The sequence below is a fragment of the Stigmatopora argus genome, chromosome 12, assembly GCF_051989625.1.
Source record: "Stigmatopora argus isolate UIUO_Sarg chromosome 12, RoL_Sarg_1.0, whole genome shotgun sequence".
In the NCBI taxonomy this organism is placed as follows: Eukaryota; Metazoa; Chordata; class Actinopteri; order Syngnathiformes; family Syngnathidae; genus Stigmatopora; species Stigmatopora argus.
In genome coordinates, this window is record NC_135398.1 from 265076 (window position 1) to 285954 (window position 20879).

The window sequence follows — 20879 nt, forward strand, 5'->3', positions numbered from 1 at the left end:
TGAGCCTTGACACAGCCTGTAGCTCTCTCATGACAGTAGACACGGATCATTTCTTCGTAATAAGGCTTTTTTGGGGAAAAATAATGGTCCCAAAAGTAAATGGCTTCTTTTCTACTCGAAGAGAAAAAAAAATACACAATGTTTACCAATTTCTCCTTTTATTACGTCCAAAAAAGAAAGTGAAGCAATTTTGCAAATGAAAAGAATTGAATATTTTCCTTTTCCCAAGTCTATTTCAAAATGTGGCGATTACCTGTGGTGGACGGCGCTCCGCGTCCAATCCATTTGGACGGGGAGAGCGCGACAAAGAGCGCCAAACATCCCATTTCTTTCAACTAGGTAACGGATTATCCACTCTTTGGGGAATGTGCGTCCAAAATCAAAAGGCTGGCCTTTGTCCCGTTACCATGTTTCTCACGCGGGCGCAAAAATGCATTTGTCGCCGTCCCCGTCCGTGGCGAATCCAAGTCCACTGGACGCCGCTCCTGTAAATACGCTGTCGGATGGCGATGAGAAAGCAAACCTGTCACGAGGAAAAATCCTGCTTTCCATCAGGTCCATTTAATGCTCATTCCACGAGACGTGAAAAAAAAACTGCTACAAATATTCTGTTCCTTTCTTGCTGCCGCGGGGTGGAGCCGAGGCCGGAGCCGGACCTGGACTTCGACCTGGACTTCGAGCTGGACTTGGAGCCGGAGCCGAGGCCCCGCCGGCCGACCGAGAAAGAGGACGAGGAAGCGTCACGTCCAAAGTCAGGGACACGATCTTGAGGGAAGGAGACGCCCCGGCGCCTCGGCCCGCCGAAGAGGCCCGAGACCTGCGGGTGAAAGAGCGCAATTTGGTGTCAAAATGCACCTTTGTGGAAATGTACTTTGACAGAACTTGACTACGCCTGTACACAGAGACATTTTCAGCCGCCCGACGGGGGCGCACGGCCATCGTAATTGACTAGCGTCGCACGAGTCAGACCTGGAAGCGGCGGAGACGCCGGACGATCGGCCGCCGGCAGTCGACGGAGACGGTGACGGGGACCGAGACGGGAAGGGCAACTTGGCCTGAGGACATTTTAGCAGACATTTTAGACGATGCCCCTGAGCTTGGGACGGAGCCTGACCTGGATAAAGGCCTTCTCCAAAAGGGCTCCGAGGTCAGGTCGCTCCTCGGCGGCGTGGCGCAGCAAACGCTCCAGACGCTTGCTCAAGTCCTTCAACTGCCTCAGGCGGACGTCCTTCTCCTCCGACGTCTCCGTCGCCGTCTTTCGCCTCGTGCGGATCTTCTGACTCAGCGTCCGGCACTGGCGGTGGCAAAAGTGCGTGTCAACGACTCCACGTTGGGGGGGGAGAATGGAACCACTTGCAAAAAAAAAAAACAACTTCCCCCCCAAAAAATGGAATTTAAGACGGAAAAGCGGAGGCGCAGCCACCTGTTTGGTGGCTCGATCCACTTTTTCCCGCTGCGAAACGATTTCCCCGCTCAGTTGGCCCAACAGGGAGCGTTTGCCCTCCATCTTTAGCTTCTGCGCCCCCGCGGCCTGCAGCAGACCGTCCAAGGTAGCGTTCAGTTCCTGGGGGCAAAAAAAGCAGAAGAGCTCCTGGGATGACTCCCCAAACAATGGCATTGCTTCCTCCGTCCGGCCAGCACCTGGCGTCGTCGGTCCAGTTGTCGGACTTGCTTTCTCTTGTCCTCCAGCGCGTCTCCGGCCAGACGCAGGCGCTCTTCCGCCTGGATTTTTTCCCCATATTCTCCATCTGGCGAGAGGAGAAGCCATCCAGTTACGAAGCGAGCAGTCCACGCGGAGCCGGGTGGCCACGTACCGGAGGCGGAGGAGTCGCCGGCCGGGTTGAGCGCGGCGCGAACTTGGGAGTTGCTCGTACGGGCCAAGAGGGCGCTGTTCTCCAGGGCTTTGTTCTCCTCTTCCAGCTGGCGGATTTTGCCCGCCAGATGCTCCCCTCGCTGAACCGCTTCCGCTCTCTCCAGCGCCGCCTGGTGGGAAACCAGAACAAGGATTCAGTAAAAGAGAAGATTGGAGATTGAAAGAGAAGGAACGCTCGAGCAAACTATCGCTTGACGAGGTCTACTTGCAGCAGTCGGTCACTCGGGACAAATGTCACCTTGGCGATGTAGCGAGCTTGACGCTGGACGGCGTCCTCCTCGGCCTCCTCCTCCCCACCAGGGACGGCGGCCATGGAAAAGCTCCGCGCTTCCAAATGTTTCTTCATGGCGTCGATCTTGGACATTTTGCCGTCCAGTCGAGCGCTGCCGAGAGATGGCGGGGAGACGCGTGACGGGCGCCCTGGCCCAGGTGGAACAAGCGGCGGGAGGGAGGGACGGTGACCCTCACCCGATCTGGCGTCTCTCCCGTTCGGCGCTCTTGAGCTCCCGACTCAGCATTTGATGGTAAACGCCGATCTCCTCCCGCCTCTGCCGGACCACCCTGTCCACGTCCAGTCGCCTCTTCTCCAGGGAGTGCACGCCGTGGGCTTTGCTGAAGACCAGATCCCGCTTGCGCTCGATCTCCAGCTTCAACATGTTGCGCTCCAGCATCTGCTCCTGGTGGGCCGGTAAGACGTTAAACTTGCAAGGGTGTCAGACTCGGTCGGGTTGGTTGGCGGGCCGCTTTAACGTCAACTTCATTTCACATGGGCCGGACTATTTTAGATAGAATATTTAGATTTTTTTATGAACTGGATTAAAAGCCCTGAATATTCTGTTTTTTTATAGATCTAAAACAATGATTATTTGAGCTTTTTTAAAATATATTTTTTGATTTTACAAAATGATTTTTGAACTAAAAACACAGAAAAAATGGATTAAAAAATGACAATGATTGATTTAAAAGGGGGAAAATGAGGAAATTTAATATACATCTATAATCTTCATTTTAATTTGATCCTAAAACAGAAAGTTGGCACTCATGATTGACTTTCCCGGGCCACACAAAATGATGCGGCGGGCCACATTTGGCCCCCGGGCCGCTACTTTGACACCTGTGGCGTAAACGGTCAAGGGGGAAGGGCGGCGCTACCTTTTTGTCCAGGCGGAGCTTCTTCAACTCTTTTTCGATGTTGTCGTTGATCAGCTTGAGGGTTTCCGCTTGGTGGGCCAGCTCTTTCTTCTCGCCCTCCGACTTGTCCTTCTCCCTCTTCAGATAGCCCGTGTCGCCCTGTCCCGAGGCAAAAGGGGGACGTGAGAGCGGGAGGCGGAGGGAGGGAGGGAGGGTCCGTCCCGTCCGGACGGCGCCGACCTCCGCCTCGGCGATCCCGGCGACGATCCGGCCGGACGTCTTGGTCCTCCGGTCCAGGGTTGCGTTCCACTGGGCGATCTGGGCTTCCAACGTGGACTTTTCCTCCGAGTGGCCGAGGCCTCGCAGGCGGGCCAGCTTTTTCTCCAAGAAGTCCACGCGACAGTCCTAACGGGGCAAAGGACGTCATTATGAGGACGGGGCAAAAAGAGCGTGGGTTAGGGTCCCACTTTGGAGGAGCCCACCTTTTGTCCGGCCGTGGCCCGCTTGTCGGCCAAGCGCTTCTCCCGTTTCCCCAGCTCCCGTTCCAGAGCGACCAGGGCCGACTCGCTCCTGGACTTTTGGGCCAGAGCGTCCTTCTCCGTCCTTTTCAGGACGTCCGCCTGCCGTCGGCAGCGGAAGAGCCGCTCCCGGCGCTCGCGCAGCTGCGCGTCCGTGTCCTGCGGCGGATCGCAAAATGTAGTGGCCGGTGGACCTCGAAGCAAGAGCCTCCCGAGACCGAGACGCACGGAGGCTTCTGGGAAAGCCGGCGGCTCACCTGGATGGCTCGTTCCTCCCCGCCGAGGAAGCCTTCCATTTGCGCCGCCTTCTCCTTCTCGCTCGAGGCGTGGCGCGTGACGGCGCTCAGCTTCTCCCCCAGGGCGTCGTTTGCGGCCGAGTCTCGCTCCAGCCTAGAGAGAGACCAGCGTTGGGCCCCGGCGGCTCCCCCCTCCGGCGACGGGTCACTCACTTGAGGCGGTTTTGCCGGATCTGTTCCCCGAGCCTGGAGACGTGGGACTTGATGGACTCCGCGGCGGAGGTGCTCCTATCCAGTGCGGTTTTACAACTTTTGAGCTGCAGACGCACGGCAGAAAGGTTGACTTTCCGAGGTCTCCACAATGGCGAAAGACAAATTGGCACTCGGCGGAGCAAGATTTTGAGGGGGTTGACGTCAAAGGTCACTTTCCCAGGAGCTCCAAGCCGGAAAACAAAGACGCGGCGCCTCCCGCTTCGGACGCCGGACGCTCACCTCGTCTCGCATCTCCAGGCAGTTCCTCTCCCGGTGCTTCAAGTCCTGCTTTAATTTGGCCGCCCGCCGACGGGTCGCCGTCAACTTCCTCTCCGTCTCCTTGTTGTCGCTCAGCTGCGAGTCGTGCAAGCGCTTCATCTCTCTCAAGGCGTCCATCCTTTGCCGGACGGCCCCGTCGCCCTCGGACGCTTTCTAGGAAGGACGCGCGTGCGAGAGGACGCTCGTGGCGGCTGGGCTCGCTCGCTCGTAGGTCGACGCTTAGCTCCGGTCGGTTCGGGTCGGGTCGAGTCGGGTTACCCGAGCCCAGCGTCGCAGGTCGGCGTCTCGTCGCTTGCTCTGCCCGATGGCGTTTTCCCAGCGCCGGATGATCTTCTGGCTTTCCCGGTGAGTCTGCTCCAAATGCTCCACAGTCTTCTCCAGGGCCACCTGAGGAGAACGTGGCGGACGGAGCCTCTGAACCCTGAACTCAACGCGTGCGCCAAAAGCCAAGCGTACCTGCGCAGATAGATTCTCCGTGACCTCGGCGTCCAGGGCTCGCCGCTTTTGCTTGGCCTCCAGCGCCATCCTCTCCGTGGCCAACGTGAGGGACTGCGGCCAAACGTCGCCCGAGTCTCGCGGGGGAAACGATCGTCCGCCGACGGGGGAGGAGAGGACGACGGCGGCGAGGGACGACCCACCTTGATCTTGCGCTCGTCCTGCCGCGAGTACTTGACGAGGACGGCGGCGTGCTCCTCTCGTTGCGCCGACTCCTCCAGGAAGGCGTCCACGGCGCGGCGGTCCCAGTCCATCCGCTGGCCGAAGCGCTCCAGCTTCTGCTTGGCCCTCAAAATCTGGTCCTGAGGACGCGTCCCGGCCGAGAGGTGAACTCGGTCGGTCGGCGAAGGCGGCGGCGGCGGCGGCGATGACGGCGGCGGCGCCTCTTGACCTCCAACGCGTTCTGCCTCTCAGCCAGCCGTCCAAGCTCGTTTTCCGTGCGGGCGTTGTCCTGCGCCAGGTGGCCCGTTTGTCGCTGGGCCACGGCGGCCAGGTGGCGCTCCGTCTGGACTTCTCCGTCTTTGGCCCGACACAGAGCCTACGCGCAGTTGCCGCCGTCTTGGATTTTGCGCGTGGGAACGGGAGGCGACCCCCGCCGAGCCCTTTTTAACACGGATGGCGAGCGACGCCCCCTCCCTTTGACGGGCGTCGTTCAAACTCGTAGGAGAAGGAGCAGATTTCCGGACGACGACTGGAACTTTTCTTTTTTTGACTCACTGGCGGCTGGTACTAATCTAGTCTGACTTCTGTTTTCTTTTTTCTTTTTCCACCAACAGCCTGTTACGCCCATTTTGGGGAGCTGGGGTTAGCCGTAAAACGTACGTTTGGCAGATTTAGCTTTTTACTTGAATGAAAAATGTGGCTTCCAAAAATGCGACTCCTTCATGGCGCATCCTTTGCCATTTAGAGTGGGGGCAAAAAACCATTTCAGACGAGACGATTGGACACACAGCGGTTGACTGTCAACGATGGAGAGCGAGTTGGGCTCCAAACGGATGGAGCGCCTCTAAATGGATTGGAAAATACGCTCGATAGATACTACGCGTGTGCCTACCTCCATGTTTTCCAGCTCATCTCGAACCTGTTGGAGAAACTGGGCGGCCAGTCGCGTTTGATCTTGGCGATTCTCCCGCTCGCCGCTCACTCGGGAGACTTCCTTCCTCTTTCGGCGGATCTGTCAACGGGAGACGACGCAAATCCAGCGGCTTTTTTGGGCTTTTGACTTTCAAAATGAAAAGCATCTCACCTCTTCTATGAATGCCTTGTTTTCCGCATTTGGCCCGGGAAAGGCGCAGTCGTCCTCCCAGCCCGTCTCCGATGAAAGTGCCGCGCCGACGCTCGCCATCGTCGATCAATCAATCTTGGTTTGAGGTGGAAATAAAGGCTTCTTTTTTTTCCACAGAAGCTTCTTGCCCCGAACTGGGAAGACTGGTGTTTGTTGTCGGCAGCTCCTAGCAACCAGTCCGTCAGGTCTTTTGTTGAAATGCGAGCTGGAGGGGAAGGAGGAGGTGGAGGTGGAGGAGGAGGAGGAGAAGAAGGGAGGTTCGGGGGGCGGCCTTCGCTCATAGTGTTCGCCCCAAAAATACTTGTAGGATTTAGACATCAACAAAGTTTAGACCAAGGCTGTTTAAAGTATGAATTTATTGGTGAAAAGATCATGAACAAGCACCTCTCAATTCATCGGTCTGCCATTGATGGCGCAAGACGATGATTACATTCACAGCGAGACGATTGGACGTCTAGCGCCATCGGCGACAGCAAATGAGCCGACATGAGAATTCTTTCAGAAAGGAAAAATACGTTGATGGCTGACAGAAGTGAAATCGCCAATGGTTTGGACGTCTAACAGTGACTTGGTCCAAAAAACTTTTGGTACAGCACACCATTCTTTTCTTTAAAAAAAATTAAAAAAAAATGTTATGAGGAATAGTTATAATGGAATGTCCATTCCTTGGGTGACACCGGTGAGGTCAGGGCAGATCCTGGCCCAGAATGACCGTCTTCACGGACTGGTCGGAATCGTCGGAAAGCCTCTGGGTGTTGCCCGAGAATGCGGCGTGCCTACAAAAAAAAAAACAGAACATATAGGTGAGACTAAAATGGGGTGAGGTCCAAAAGGGTGAGCGTCGAGCGCCGTCCGTCTAGTGGCCGTGTGAAACCAGTCAAGACAAATTCAACGCTAAGAGACAACGTGGGGCCCTTTGCATGGGCTAGCACGGGCTAGCACGGGCTAGCTAGCAATGTCGTTTTACCTGGCAGAAACGGAGCTGCTGACGAGGTTGGACCTGCGGCTGACGGGGGCACTGACGCCGGGGCGGCTGGGAAAATGCAGGTTGGCCTGAAAGCGGGGACGGCCACGGTGAAAAGACGGCGAAAAAAAAGCACGGCCAGGCCAGGCCAAATGGCTCCTTCCTCGGTCACCCACCTGGTTAAAATGTTGCTCCAGGGTGCTTTTGAGGTGAGGTTTGAACCTGATGGCGGCAAGCAGCATCTCGTCCACAGAGTCGTTAAACTCCATGATGTGCCTCACTTCCTTCTCCAATTCTTGTTTGGCCTGAAGTCGGTCCTTCAGGGAGCTGTTGATGTCCTGAAAGGGGGGGGGGGGGTCAGATTTCAGGGGCGGGGTTTCCCTTTGAGGGCATTTTGGCACTCATCGCGTACCTGCAGGCTATGCCGGAGCTTCTCCAGCGCTTCCCTCTTGGTCATCAGCTTCTCCTCGGCCAGCACGATCTGCTCCTCCAGCTTGTATTTTTCCTGGTAATCGGGAGCTGAAACGGAGATGGGTTTGGTGGGTGAGTGGGGTCCCGGAGAGCCGGCCCTCGTGACGCTCTGGAACTACGTACTGGCTTCTTTGGCTTTGGAGACGGTGGTGCTAAATCCCGTGTTGCTGATGTGAAATAGCAAGGTGGTGTTCTCCAGAGCTTTGTTCTCCCGCTGCGCCTTGCGGATTTTGTTATCCAGGCACATGCCTTTCTGCGTCAGCTCCGCCTTCTCCAGCGCCGACTGGCGGGAGGGAGGGAGGGACAGAGACGCGTGGTCCGACGGGGAAACGGAAGCATCGCACGCTCGGGCGCGGTACGACCGCGTTGGTCTCGCCAAAAGCCTCCATAGTGGACGGAGGTTGGCGTGCGCGCGTCAATGACACCTCGGCGGCGCTCTGACCTTGGCGATGTAGTGAGCTTGACACTTGACGGCGTCGTCGTCATCGTTGTCTTGGGCCGCCATGCTGAAGGTCACCACCTCGTAATGTTTCTTTGAGGCTTCCACCTTGTGAACCTTGAGGTTCAGTTCCTGGCTGAGGGAGCGTTGAGGAAGGAGGAGGAGATTAGCGAGGGCCGGCACGGCAAGGCAAGGCACGGCACGGCGCTTGGACTCGGGCAGGCCGGCGGGCGGGCGGCTGGCCCTTTTTTTGGGCAGCGGCGGAGCGACTCTCTTACCTGATTCTCTGTCTCTCCTGGTCGGTGGTTTTCAGCTGCTGTTTGAGCATTTGCGTGAAGACCCGGATCTCTTCCTGCCTCTCCTGGATGGCCTTCCTCACGTTGAGTTGCCTCTTCTCCAAGGACACCACGCTGTTGGCCTTGTTGAACAGGAGATCCCGCTTCCTCTTCACCTCCAGCTTGGAGATGTTCTGCTCCACGATGTGGTCCTGAAGGAGGCGAGGGCGGGCGTCAAGATGGGTAGGCGGCACCCGGCGGAGGGCGGCGACGGAGGCGGAGAGCGGCCACCTGCTTCTTCAGTCGTAGCTTTTTCAACTCCTTTTCCATGTTGTTATTGATGAGTTTCTGCTCGGACACTTTGTTGTAGAGCTCTTCCTTCAGCGAGGCCGAATCGTCTTTCTCTTTCTTCAAATAGCGGATGTCCTCCTGCCCGAGGAGAGCGGCTTGAACGAGGGGACGGGCCGGCCAGCGAGCGGTCCGCTCGCTGGTGGGCGTGGCCCGCTCGCTGGTGGGCGTGGCCCGCTCGGTGGTGGGCGTGGCCTCACCTCCGACTCCTTGATTTTCACCAGCATCTTGCCGGACGTCTTCTTGGTCTCCTCCAGGGTGTTGAGCAGCTCCACGATCTTGCTCTCCATCTCGATCTTTTCGTCCGAGTCTCCCACCACGCCTTGTAGTCGAGCTAGTCTTTTATCTAAAATGATCAACTGGGAGTCCTAATGATGGGATGGCAAAAAGGTCAAAAGAAAGGCCAGAGCACGCCCCGAAACGCCAGCCGGCACCAAGAGGCGCTTCCCAGGCGCTTCCCGGCCGGCGCTCACCTTCTCGTTCATGATCATCATCTGCTTGACCAAATACTCCTCCTGTTTCCTGAGCTGCGTCTCCAAGGTGTTGACGGTGCATTTGCTGCGGATGATGTGCGCCATGAAGTTCTTCTCCTTCCTCTTGTAGTCCTCGCCGTTCTGCTGACAGCGGACCAACTCCTTGCTGCGTTCGCGCAGCTGGTTCTCCAGTTCCTGAGACCCCAAAAACAGTCGGGAGGGCAGCCACGGAAACCCGGACACTTGTGGGCTGCTTCCTCCTTGGGCGCTCGCTCACCTTGATGACTTGCTCCTCTTCTTTGAGAAAAATTTCCATCTGGGCCGCTCGCTCCTTCTCGCTGGAGGCGTTCTGGGTCACCCATTTTAGCTTTTTGTCCAGCGCCACGTTCTTGGCTATCGATTGAGCCAGCCTAAAAGAGAGCGGAGCGGAGCGGGCGCCGTTTATACGCCCGGCGGGCCGCGTACCAGTGGGGTTTGACCGGCACGCCAGTCGGTCCCCGGCGAGCCCGTCGGTCGGATTCCACTTACTTGTCGTCGTTGTTTTGGATTTCTTCCTTCATCTTCTGGATGTGGGACCTGGTGGAGTAGACGTTGGAGGTGGTCCGATCCAGCAAGGCTTTGCAGGTTTTCACCTGCGGACAAAACGTTGACTCATCCGGCCCAGCGCGGCCGGCGGACGAGTACACGCTCCAAATGGTCCGCGTTACCTCCTCCTGCATCTCAAAGAGATTCTTCTCCTCCTGCTTGAATTGCAGCCGCAGTCTGGCCGCCTGACGATTGCCGGCGGCCAACTTCTTCTCCTTCTCCTTGTTGTCGTTGATCTGCGAGTCCTGCAGGTTGACCAGCTCCGCCAAAGTGTCGTTTCTCTCTCGGATGATCCGGTTGCTCTCGGCCAATTTCTGCACGCCCGGCGGGGCTTAATGGGGTTAAACGCCGACAGGGCGAGAGGGAGCCCACCCACGAGGCGCTCTCCCCTTTCAACACCTTACCAGAGCGCACTGATGCATGTCTTGGTCTCGTTGCTTCATCTGCTGGATGGTCTTCTCCCACTGGTGGATGATCTGCTCCGTCTCCACGTGAGCCTGCTGCAAACTGCCCGTCGACTTGTCCAAGGCGATCTGCGGGGGGGGGGGGAGAGGCCCGACTTTCGCAGGAACGGCGGGAACGGGAACGGGAGGACGCCGAGTCGGCCCGGCCGAGAAGCGCACCTGGGCGGCCAAGGTTTCCGTCATTTCTTTGTCCAGGATCTTGCGCTTCTTGCCGGCTTCCACGGTCATCCTCTCCAGGGCCATGGTGAGCGACTGAGGAAGAGGAAGAGCGGAGAGGAGAGGAGGAGGCCGGGATCGAACGTCGTGGAGGAGGAGGCCCGGCCCGGAGAACACTCACCTTGATCCTCTTCTCGTCCTGGTGCGAGTACTTGACGATGGCCATGGTGTCTTCGTCCTTGATGGCCGATTCCTCCAAAAAGTCCTCCAAGGCCCTCTGGTCCCAGTTCATTTGCGCGCGAAACTTTTCCAGCTTCTCTCTGGCCTTCACCAGGTTGTTCTGCACAGGAAGAAAAAAAAAAAGAGAAAAATGCTCAGACAAGGGAAACAAACAACCACGACAGAAGAGACGAAAACGGAGCAAGGACGATTGGAGGAAGGCCATCACGTACGTACGCACCTCAAAATATTTGGACTTTTCGGCCAAATTGAGAATGTCGTTCTCCATCTTGGTGCTCTCTTGCAGCAGACGGCCTTTCTCTCGCTCGGCCACGGCGCCCAGGTCCCTCTCCAGGGTGCTTTCTCTTTCTTTGGCCGTGCAAAGAGCCTGCGGACGCAACCAAGGAAAGCGCACTTTGTCGCCGGGAGCAGCAGTTGAAAAACAACACGACACTTTTGGACTTTTTGGGGACTGACCTCGGTGACGTCCAGCTCCTTTTTGACATTTTTCAGACAGTCGTTTCCCAGTTGCCTTTTTTCTTTATTGGTCTCGCGGACGTTTTTTAGTCTGACCAGTTCCCTCTTGATCCCGATGATCTGCAGAATCACACAAATGCCTCACCGGACCGTATTGGAACGCCGTCTCCCGATTTGAACGCATCGCCGTCAACTCATTTCGGAGGCACGATTGTCGTTTTCTCGCCAAGGGCGACGACTGCTTTTTTTTTTTTTTTTTTAACGGCGGCCACGTCGGGAAGGGCGACCGAGCACCTCGGCACGTTATTTCTCGGCACTTGTCGCACTTTCTCTGTCTTAACCAATGGAAAATATGGCCGTCGGCACGCGTTGTTTAGTTGGCGCAAAGACGAGCGGCGAAAGCAACGTGGCGAAAAAGACTGACCTCGCTGATGAGCTCCTTGTTTTCAGCGTTGAGAATGGGCAAGGCGTAGTGTTGCTCCCAGCCCTTTTCCAGGGCCTGAGCCGCAAAGCCCGCCATTATGGAGGCAGCCGCTCAGCCGGGCAGCCAGGCAACTAGCCCGCGACGTCTCCACGTTGCAAAGGCAAAGGAGTTCCCCACGCCGGCGATTTCCATCGAACGACATCGCCGGTCGCCGCCGATGTCATCAGAAAGGATGATGCGTCCTTTGCCAGGAGATGCGCTGCGGGGAGCTTTATGACAAGGAACGTGACAAGTTCTGCACACCCCACCCTCCCGTGCCAAATCCCACTTTTTTTTTTTTTAAACTGGACCCCAAAAAATACTAAATTCTACGCGAGCATCTACTTTTTCAGAGTGAGAAACTCCAAGTCGTCCATTTTGCCAGTGCAAAAAAAGGCGCTTTTGCCAGCGCAGAAATATAAAAAATGAAGCTTTTGAGTGCTTCCCCACCGATTCATCAGGCGGGAACAAGATAGCAAATGGCAACGTTTATTTTAGACTCAAAGAAGACGGCATTGATCTTGAAAAAGGATGAAAATTCATACGGAATAATCCCAGAGATACCCCAAAAAATCCACTCTTAAATCCAATTGAACAAAAAAATATTTTTAAAAGCACGACACTTGCTTGGCTTTGGCAAAAAAAAAAAATACTGTCGTTAAAAGTGCCCAAAGCACCACAAGTTGAGTGACAAAGTGATATGCTTTTTTTCTTTCTCTCTCTCTCTCTCAACACGTATCGACACACACGTACGTACGCACGCACGTACGCGCACACGCACGCACGCACATCGGCGTGCGTATATATAAAGTCTATGCTGTGTAAAATGTTTCAGTCCTGAGGGTGGAAAAGGCAACGCAGTCGTCAGCCCAGCGCGGTCCACGTGTGGGTGGTTAAGAGCGTCTTAAACGGCGGTGCTTTTGGTCCCGATGTGCGGTCGTGCAAACTCCACAAAATCGTCAATGAGCACGGGCCACGCCCCTGAGCATGGAGGAACAAAGAGTAGATGCGTTTGTCTCGGTTTTGGGGAAACAATCATCGTGAGGAGCGCGCGAAAACGAGGGAGGATCTTTTTTTTTTAATCACACCAAAGGGATCTAATCGGGCCCGAGCCTGCTAGCCACCGACCTTCCTCGTCGTAATTGGACATGTCGTCGGTGATCATGGTGCTGAAGTCTAGCAGCAGGTTCCACGTGTCCTTGGGAATGGATCTTTTGTGGTGCTCCTGCAAAAGGCAATCAGGCTTACCATATGGCTTGGACTACCTGGCCTTCTTTTAAGGCTCCTCCTCCAACATTTGAAGCCTTTGGAAAACCCAGGCACGCTCCGACTATGGCTGCACTTACCACTAAAAAGGTTTTCCACAAGTCCAGGAACTTGAATCTTCCATCCAAGACTAAATTCCAGTAGGCGATAGCCATTTCTAAATCTGAAGGAGGAGAAAAAAAAAAAGGGGGAGCAATGGGATGGTAGAATTGGCCGGCGCGCCCATTTCTTCTCACCTAAACCTTTCTGGCCGGGATTCTTAGCAAAGTTAAACGTGAACTGGTAAAAATCCTTAAATCTTCCGTGGTCTTTTAACTCTTGTTCCATCTTGGGGAGCTGAGCTTTTAACTTGTCTATGGTGTCACAGCTGAGAAAAGAAAGAATAACATGAGCAGAGTGTGGAGGATCAGCTCAAGTCCAAATACAATCAATTATGACTGTAGTTGATTTCAGGGCACATCTCCCTAAAATCTAAATGTCAATGTTCCCGCCTAGACCGGAATACGGCTGGAGCGCCTTCACCTCCAATCTCCTCACCCTTGTTCCGCCATGCCGTCCATGAACTCCTGTTTGGAGAACTCGCATTGCGTGGCCGCCCGGAACTTCCAGGCGATGAGAAGAACGCTTATGCTGGCCGGATCCAAAGCCAAGTCGTCGCAAAACTGCTGAATGCCCTCGATGCCGATCTTGTTGTCGTCGTGAGGATCTGAGCGCAAAGGGGCCCAAATAAGCAAATGTCTTTTTTCGGTACATGGAGAGAAGAAGAAAAAAGGCTCGCTCGGATGCCTACCTCTGTATCTGTTGTAGAGTTGCTCGAGTTTCTTCTTGTCTAAAGTGCCTTTGAAAGTGGGAAGGTAAAGCTCGGGATTTTGGAAAAACTTGTCGGTGGCCACTTCTAGTTTCCAGTCATGTTGCGACAGACAGAGCAGAGCGGTCTTCTCGTTGGATTGGGTGAAAATCATGAACTGGCGAATTTTATCCTTCTGTGAGGACTTCAGCTTGTTCTGCCGGAAGAAAAAGATCAACGTGACATAAGAACACCAATGACCGTGTCAGATCTATAAAAACCGACGTTATCCTTAGGCGGTATCACCCAGACCCACTCCACCCTTAAGATTGATTTCAAACTAAACTATACTCAGATGGTCAACTCGGAACACAACTAAAAGGCTGCCTTCATAACATCTACGCCCGTATAGGAAGTCATTGGACATATCAGATAGCTGCAAGCAAGCAAGCAAGCAAGCAAGCAAGCAAGCGATTACGCGTCACATACCATTTTGGAAAAGGAAAATACTCGACGGCCAAGACTAAAACGCTGTCATTGTGGCAGCAACTCTGATGAACTGGGCATCTAAAACCTAGCTTGGCTAGCTCAAAAGACGAGCTAGCCTCATTACCTTTAGCTGCTTAGCAAATGCTAACGCCAACAGGTTACATTTGGGAGGCCCACGACACTTGTGTGGGGCAACCGAGTCGAGTTTTAGGCTTCCACGACTCAAATTGTGGTCATTGTTGCTTTTAACGACAACCTAGGAAAGAAGCAAGTAAGGTTTCTCACCATGTTTGTCTTCGCTCGGCTCCCTTTCCTCCCATCCAGCTGGCTAACCGGTGTAAAGTTGTTACGGAAACAAGGAGGATTCCGGTTCAAGTTTTCCAAATAAAATACTTCATTCGGTTTGTTCATTTTTGTAAAAATAGAAAATAAAAAAAAACTCCGACACATACAATTGGGCCAGCTGTGTGTAACTTTAGATGCATAGTCATTAATAGTGGGTTTATTGGTGACTACAGGGTTTTCAGACCAAATGCATTTTATTTTGAATTGCATTCATCGAAAGTGACGAAAATAATGTGGCAAATAAGCCACTCTAGCAAATGCGGGCGTTTGGCACGAAGATATCACACGTATAATAATGGAATTGAAGTATTTGAACGGAGAAAGTCCGACCGACCACCTTTGGTCTGCCAAACTGCCAAAGCTCTCCGACACAAGATGGTCGCCCGTTGTTTACGCCGCCGACTCTAACTTGAAACATCTAGCCTTGGAAATGGCATCTACGATCCAGCTCGTCTTCGACACTCGGAATGTTTCGAACGGCACTGGAGAGGCTTGGCCTCAAGTGGAAGTCGTACCGACACCGATTTTTGCCCTGGGTTGTCCTCAACTTTTCCAAAAATGAGAAAACTCTTCGCCAAGTCCCAGCGCGCAGCGAGGACAAGTTAGTCCCGGACCACGAAGTCTCCCAGACACTCGTGCGACTCTTCCGAGAACTTGAGCGGGCGGACGATGGCGCTCGGGCACACGCCCACCGGCGCTCGGCGTCAGGTGACGGCCAGCGGTGTCGGCGTGGACACGACGCTACGTTCCGAATCCTCGGCTTCTGCGTGGAACGGAAGCCCAGCACGCTTCCCTCCGCGGGGACCGGAGTCTTCGTCAGCAGGGGTTCCGTCCGCAGAGGGGCGACGGTCGCCATGTACCCCGGCACCGTCTACCGGGCCCACGAGCCCATTCTTCTCCAATCCCTGCGAAACCCCTTCGTCTTTCGGTGCCTGGACGGCGTCCTGCTCGACGGGAAGGACGGGGGCCTCTCCAAGATGGTGTACGAGTCCTGCGGCGGGCGCGACCGGGCGGGCCCCCGGGCCACCAGCGACGGCAGCTGGTTGACGGCGGCCCCCGAGAACCCGCTGTCGGTGGGCCAGTACGTGAACAACTGCTCAGACCAGAGGCCCGCCAACGTGTGCTACCAGGAGCTGGACCTCCCCGACGGCTTCCCGCCGGAGCTCCGCCGTCATCTTCCCAACGTCAACTACGGGGCGTGCTGGCCGGGGCCCCTGCGCTGCGTGGTCCTGGTGGCGCTCCGAGACATCGGGGAGGGCGAAGAGCTTTTTGCCAACTACTACACCATCGTGCACGGTCCCGACAAATAAAAAAAAAAAAAAAAAAAAGGTGGCTTGGCGTGCCGTGGCTTCCTTTCGTATCGTTATCGTCGCTTTCCCACACCGACCGAGCGAGGTCACCCCTCTTTCCGGAAAAAGGAAGACCAGCACAAGCGTTTAAACCCATTTACATTTATTAAGACATTCTTACAGTAGTTGGAGGGAATATGGGAAGGGGAAGATGCTCAATTTGGATGAAAACAATACCAAACACAAATCTACTCTAGGGCACATGGCACATGTTTAGCGGAACACAATTTGCAGACTATACAGCACTTGAAACCTTTTGGTCCACAAGAAGGTTTAGCGAACAGCAAAGCGCGTTCGAGAGCGACGGACGGGGGCTCCGCTCGTCCGTCCGCCATCGGCAGGACGCGCCCCGACGACATGCTTGGCCTTTTTTGTCATTTTTCTTCTTCCTCTTTTGGACACCTCCCGTCGCATCAAATGAGGTCGGCCACGTTCATGGGCATCTCCTCCACCGTGGTGTTGTAAAAGGTCTCGATGTCGCGCAGGATGCGCTTGTCCTCTTCGGTCACAAAGTTAATGGCCACGCCCTTCCTGCCGAAGCGACCGCCGCGGCCGATTCTGCGGGAGGGCCAGGCAGGCGCCGTTGAGGGGCGGTGGCGGCGGCGGCGGCCGCGAGGGAGGGACCGCCTCGCCAAGCCCGCTCACCTGTGAATGTAGTTCTCTCGGTTTGTGGGGAGGTCGTAGTTGATGACCAGGGACACTTGCTGTACATCGATGCCGCGAGCCTGCCCAAAAAAAAATACACATTTTAAATGGGGCATCAAAATCAAAATGGGGGTCATTTTCAGCACAAAGCTGCCGTCGGCAGACACCAACCAGCAGATCGGTGGTGATCAACACTCTGCTGGAGCCCGAGCGAAACTCCCTCATGATGACGTCACGCTCCTTCTGCTCCATGTCGCCGTGCTGCGGAGAAGCGCTCGTCGTTGGGAAACGCCTCCTTCGCCTTCCGTTTCTTTTTTTATTTATCAGGTCAGGGCCGGCCTACCAGGGCGGAGACTGTAAAGTCTCGGCCGTGCATCTTCTCGGTTAGCCAGTCCACTTTTCTGCGGGTGTTGAGAAAGATGACGGCCTGGGTGATGGTCAGCGTCTCGTACAGGTCGCACAAGGTGTCCAACTTCCAGTCCTAATTTGGGCGAAACAAATCCGGTCGCACGGTCATTCGTCACTTCTTGGTCGGGGGACGGCACTCGTACACACCAATCATTTTTGGATGACGGAGGAAAGGGAACATTTCATTCAACAAATCCATTTTTAAGCACACGTTAGAAATGTGCTTTGGACTGTCAATTTGAAAGAAAGAAAAAAACACCTAGAAAAGAGCACCTTTTTTTCCCCTTTTGACTCAAAATTCATCTCTTCATTCAAAATGGGAAGCAAGTGGAGAATGAATATTTACCATCAACTAATTCACTGCCATTGACGGCGATGGGCGGGCAGGCCCCTCCCACCAGTCCAAAGGGATTGGACGTCTCTCGCCGTCAATGTCAGCCAATGAGTTGGAGGCTAAACAAACAAACAAAAAAGAAAGGGCATATTTGAATCATTTCCGACGACGACGACGACGACAACGACGAGGCGGACGTGTGGCGTAGAATCTCGAGAGCGCCGAGAGGGGACATTAAGAAAGAGGTCCCTCGGCGCCTCATTGGCGAAACGGCGCCGTTGTTTAATCTCCTTCCCCGGTGGGCCCACGCTAACACGCCCGCGCGGCGACCCCGAGAGGCCGCCGGCGCAGTTCTAGCGGGGCTCTTTGACGGGGAAGGCCGGGTTGGTTGGTTGGTTAGCTAGCTAGCGATCCGCCCGCAAGCAAGCACGCACGCCCACCCACCTCTCGCTCCACGTTGATGTAAAACTGCTTAATCCCCTCCAGAGTAAGCTCTTCTTTCTTCACCAAGATGCGGATGGGATCGCGCATAAACTTCTTGGTCACCTCCAGCACGTCCATGGGCATGGTGGCCGACAGGAGGACCACCTGGACAAAGGCCCCGCCCCTCCTTTTAGCCCCGTTGGCGCCACGCCGTTTCCACACCTGCCTGGCCGCCTCACCTGAATGTTGCTTCTGAGTTTCTGGAAGATCTCGTAGATCTGATCTTTGAAGCCTCGGCTCAGCATCTCGTCGGCCTCGTCCAGGACAAACATCTTGATCCATTTGGGAGCTGCCCAGAGAGGAGGGCGTGAGCGCTGGCTCCCGGCCCGGCCCCCCAGCCTGGCCCCCCCGCCTCTCCGTCCGTCCGGCTCACTCACACAAATGCCTCCTGTTGAACATGTCGTAGACCCGACCCGGCGTGCCCACAACAATGTGCGGCGCCTCGGCCTGGAGCTTCTGGATCTCGCTGCGGAGATTGGTCCCTCCGATGCAGGCGTGGCAGGTGGCCCCCATGTAGTCCCCCAGAGCCAGAATGACCTTTTGAATCTGAAAAAAAAAGCAGGGCGGCGTCTCAGAGCGGCGCATTTTCACGAGGGTCCATCGCCACCGAGGGGGCTCGGCGCCACCCGGTCGATTGCACCCGAGGCTCACCCCATCCCTCCCTCCCTCCCTCTCTCTCTCCCCAGTGACACCTCTCAATTCCAATGAATTCACACCCCGGGGGACTAAAAGACGTCCTCCAAAAGATTAATTCTCAATGAACGAGATTATGGAATTGGAGCCCTGGACGCCACCGTGGGTCACTCGCCCCATTGGACGGAATGGTCTGGCTTGAGCGATCAGCACAATAAAAAGCATCCCCACAAACTGGTAAGTCCCGAAAGATGGTTAAACATCATTTCGCTCAAGTCTTCCATCGACGGCGATGACAGAATGGAAGAAAAAAAAATCTCTAACTTTGGCGGCCGACCGTAATGCTTTCCATTCCGATCGGGGCGTCGGGCCCCGCCCCGGTCCCGCCCACTATCACCCGTAAAGGAATTGAAGGGGTGTCCTTGGGGGAGGGTATTTGAGCCAGGTGGGTCACGGTTCCGACCGGTGCAGTCATGGACGGAGACTGCACCGAATCTAGGGGGCAGGCAGGCAGGCGGGGCAAAGTGGACATTTTGTGCAAATTTCAACGACGTCTTTGCAGAAGGGTACCTTTTGGATTCCAACAGTCTCCTCAATGTGCTGCCTAGGTCTGAGACACTGCTGAGCGTTTCACGACAGCATACCTGCTGAGCCAGCTCTCGGGTGGGAGCCAACACCAGCGCCTGGCTCTCCTTCTGCTCTATGTCCAGCTGCTGCAAGATAGAGATGGCAAATGTGGCTGTCTTGCCAGTTCCAGACTGGGCTTGGGCAATCACATCATAGCCTGAATGAAGAAAAAAAAGAAGGGGGAAGGGCACAGCATCAAAAGACAAACATTAGCCATGCCGATGGACATCCCACCCATCGCGCTTCTGTCGCGGAGTTGAGCAATCAGTGTGAAAAAAAGCTATCCCCACAATGAGGTAAGTCCCGAAAGATGGTCAAGCATCATTTCGCTCGCTCCGACCGCTGGAAAATACCTTGGCCGGACAAAAAGCAGCGTCCGTACCTTTAATGCAGGGAATGATGGCTCTCTGCTGAATGGCCGAAGGCTTCTCAAAACCGTAAGCGTAAATTCCCCGGAGGAGCTTCTCCTTCAGGTTCATGTCGTCAAAGTTGTCGGTGATGTCGTTCCAGTTACTCTGAGGAGGGGGGAAAAGACAAAGGCATATTTTGATCTGCATCCGCGCTCTGCGGCAGGGCCCCGCAGATGACTGGTCGGCTATTTAGGCGGGCGCCAATCGCTTGATGGATTCTCAAAAGCAATGTTGGCCGAGAATTCAAAGTACCTCGATGACACCATCTGGCTCCATTCCATCTGGCCCCACATGGTCGCTGTCAAGACAAAAAAATAACAAAATAAATGATTCAATTCATTGACTGGGGTGTGACAATTACTACAATTGCGCCAATACGGGACTAAAAGTCATCGTCGGTATCAGGGAATAAGAAGAAATGTTTACCCTACCCAAAGCGGCCAATCAAATAAAAGGAGCACTTGTAGCCGCCATGATAGACATTCATTTAAAGTTAGAGATGTAGTCGTTTAGTATGAGATGAATCCAATGTGTTTGGATATTTAAACTCGGCAGTACTAGTGTTATTAGCATGAGGACCGGCACCTCGATTGTCCTGAAATTCGCAATGGGATAGTGACGAAAATCCAGAATTTATCCGGTGAGGTAACCCCCACCCCGACCCCCCGACCCCCCAACACACACACCATGATGGGGTCCCTGCGACCACGTGGCTCCACCACGTGAAGACTGCTCGGTTATGGCGCAGACCAAATGATGACAAAGCCGGATTTCACAAAGATCTGACTTGGCGTGCAAACGTCGGGATGACATTGGCCCGCGATACACGGCGGTCCCAACAACGACGTCACGGGTCCAATTCCAAATGGCGACCGGGCAGGGTTCGATTGACTTCCAATCCACTCAAGTGTCGCCGAGGCGAATTTCGAGCCCGCATTTGAATGTCCAAAACGAGACGCGAACAATCCGGATAAAATGGCAGCATGTAGACAGCCAGCGTGACGTAACAGCCATCCATCCATCCCTCCCTCCCTCCCTCCCCCCTCCCTCACTTACAACGCAGAACCAACATGTCGGGACAATCGCCATGGCCGACATACTCGCGTATACAGTAGGTCGAAAAAATGGGGTCGCGGTCAACTCTGCACACGTAGCACATGACTTCGGGAATTGATATACGTATGTACGCCCCCCAAATAGGTCATTTTCTATGAAGAGAGTATTTTTCGTGGCGTTTGTTTAAAAAAACGGACCGGACGCATACACATAGCAGTGATACGTTAGCACACGAATGTTGTAGCCTCAAAGACTCCGAAAATCCAGCCAATATAGAGTTAAAAGCCCATTTTACACGCTTCGAACCAGAGCCTTTTCCCAACCTTTCTCCAAAACACTCTTTTTTTTACCTGTTGTAATCGGCAGAATCGTTAGACATGGTACGCTGTGTCGCAGTTCGGCATGAGACTGGAAAGAGCGCTGATGGCGACGTCAACTGGCTTTATGTAGCCGAACTACTTTCGCCGATTCAAGTCGCTACTCGTTCTCGTTCTCGTCCCCCCCCAAAAAAAAAAACCGCGCTAATGTTTCCGCTGTTCGCCGCACCCTTGAAAAACTTGTTTTCGCCGCGATCACGTGTCTGGTCATTGGAGTGGCGTCTTTCCAAGCGAGTTAATAACGCGCGTCGTAGCTCACTACATTGC

The 20879-nt window shown here is 54.7% G+C and overlaps 4 protein-coding genes and 2 non-coding genes across 8 annotated transcripts; 1 reads left to right on the plus strand and 5 right to left on the minus strand.

Moving 5' to 3' along the window:
* Positions 1 to 141: 141 nt before the first annotated feature.
* On the minus strand, positions 142 to 11736 carry ccdc39 (coiled-coil domain 39 molecular ruler complex subunit). Its single transcript, XM_077615462.1, is given in 39 exon segments — positions 142 to 817; positions 970 to 1055; positions 1115 to 1294; positions 1424 to 1564; positions 1642 to 1748; positions 1815 to 1983; positions 2112 to 2256; positions 2342 to 2550; positions 3026 to 3163; positions 3245 to 3409; positions 3487 to 3681; positions 3780 to 3912; positions 3972 to 4075; positions 4251 to 4442; positions 4548 to 4676; positions 4746 to 4838; positions 4928 to 5086; positions 5176 to 5322; positions 5839 to 5958; positions 6031 to 6096; positions 6198 to 6274; positions 6772 to 6845; positions 7037 to 7122; positions 7210 to 7371; positions 7446 to 7552; positions 7628 to 8079; positions 8222 to 8430; positions 8510 to 8647; positions 8767 to 8934; positions 9040 to 9234; positions 9317 to 9449; positions 9568 to 9671; positions 9747 to 9938; positions 10029 to 10157; positions 10248 to 10340; positions 10426 to 10584; positions 10705 to 10851; positions 10941 to 11060; positions 11365 to 11736. Coding segments are annotated over 39 exon segments (5739 nt in total). The 5' UTR covers positions 11461 to 11736; the 3' UTR covers positions 142 to 597.
* A 142-nt stretch (positions 11737 to 11878) lies between these two features.
* Positions 11879 to 14900, minus strand: dcun1d1 (DCN1, defective in cullin neddylation 1, domain containing 1 (S. cerevisiae)). Of its 3 annotated transcripts, none has more exons than XM_077615404.1 (7): positions 14231 to 14900; positions 13460 to 13673; positions 13207 to 13375; positions 12906 to 13036; positions 12750 to 12832; positions 12532 to 12628; positions 11879 to 12384 (listed from the first exon to the last, which is right to left on the minus strand). In XM_077615404.1, the coding sequence occupies exons 1-7, from the start codon at positions 14498 to 14500 to the stop codon at positions 12308 to 12310; spliced, it is 1041 nt and encodes a 346-aa protein (XP_077471530.1). In that variant the 5' UTR covers positions 14501 to 14900; the 3' UTR covers positions 11879 to 12307. The 3 variants fall into 3 exon arrangements, with proteins under 3 accessions (XP_077471530.1, XP_077471532.1, XP_077471531.1); XM_077615406.1 differs by lacking the exon at positions 14231 to 14900 and adding an exon at positions 14070 to 14222; XM_077615405.1 differs by lacking the exon at positions 14231 to 14900 and adding an exon at positions 13946 to 14070.
* On the plus strand, positions 14595 to 15600 carry setd9 (SET domain containing 9). Its single transcript, XM_077615407.1, has one exon. It carries the CDS (start codon positions 14758 to 14760, stop codon positions 15598 to 15600), a length of 843 nt encoding a protein of 280 aa, XP_077471533.1. The 5' UTR covers positions 14595 to 14757.
* A 125-nt stretch (positions 15601 to 15725) lies between these two features.
* On the minus strand, positions 15726 to 20717 carry eif4a2 (eukaryotic translation initiation factor 4A2). The gene is made up of 11 exons (XM_077615681.1): positions 20586 to 20717; positions 19432 to 19477; positions 19152 to 19284; positions 18787 to 18926; positions 17887 to 18055; positions 17689 to 17798; positions 17471 to 17614; positions 16628 to 16765; positions 16456 to 16545; positions 16285 to 16364; positions 15726 to 16197 (listed from the first exon to the last, which is right to left on the minus strand). Exons 1-11 carry the CDS (start codon positions 20612 to 20614, stop codon positions 16053 to 16055), a joined length of 1224 nt encoding a protein of 407 aa, XP_077471807.1. The 5' UTR covers positions 20615 to 20717; the 3' UTR covers positions 15726 to 16052.
* On the minus strand, positions 18343 to 18415 carry LOC144086419 (small nucleolar RNA SNORD2). Its single transcript, XR_013304457.1, has one exon. It is a non-coding gene; the product is annotated as a small nucleolar RNA SNORD2 (small nucleolar RNA).
* Positions 19028 to 19101, minus strand: LOC144086420 (small nucleolar RNA SNORD2). The gene has a single exon (XR_013304458.1). It is a non-coding gene; the product is annotated as a small nucleolar RNA SNORD2 (small nucleolar RNA).
* Positions 20718 to 20879: the final 162 nt, after the last annotated feature.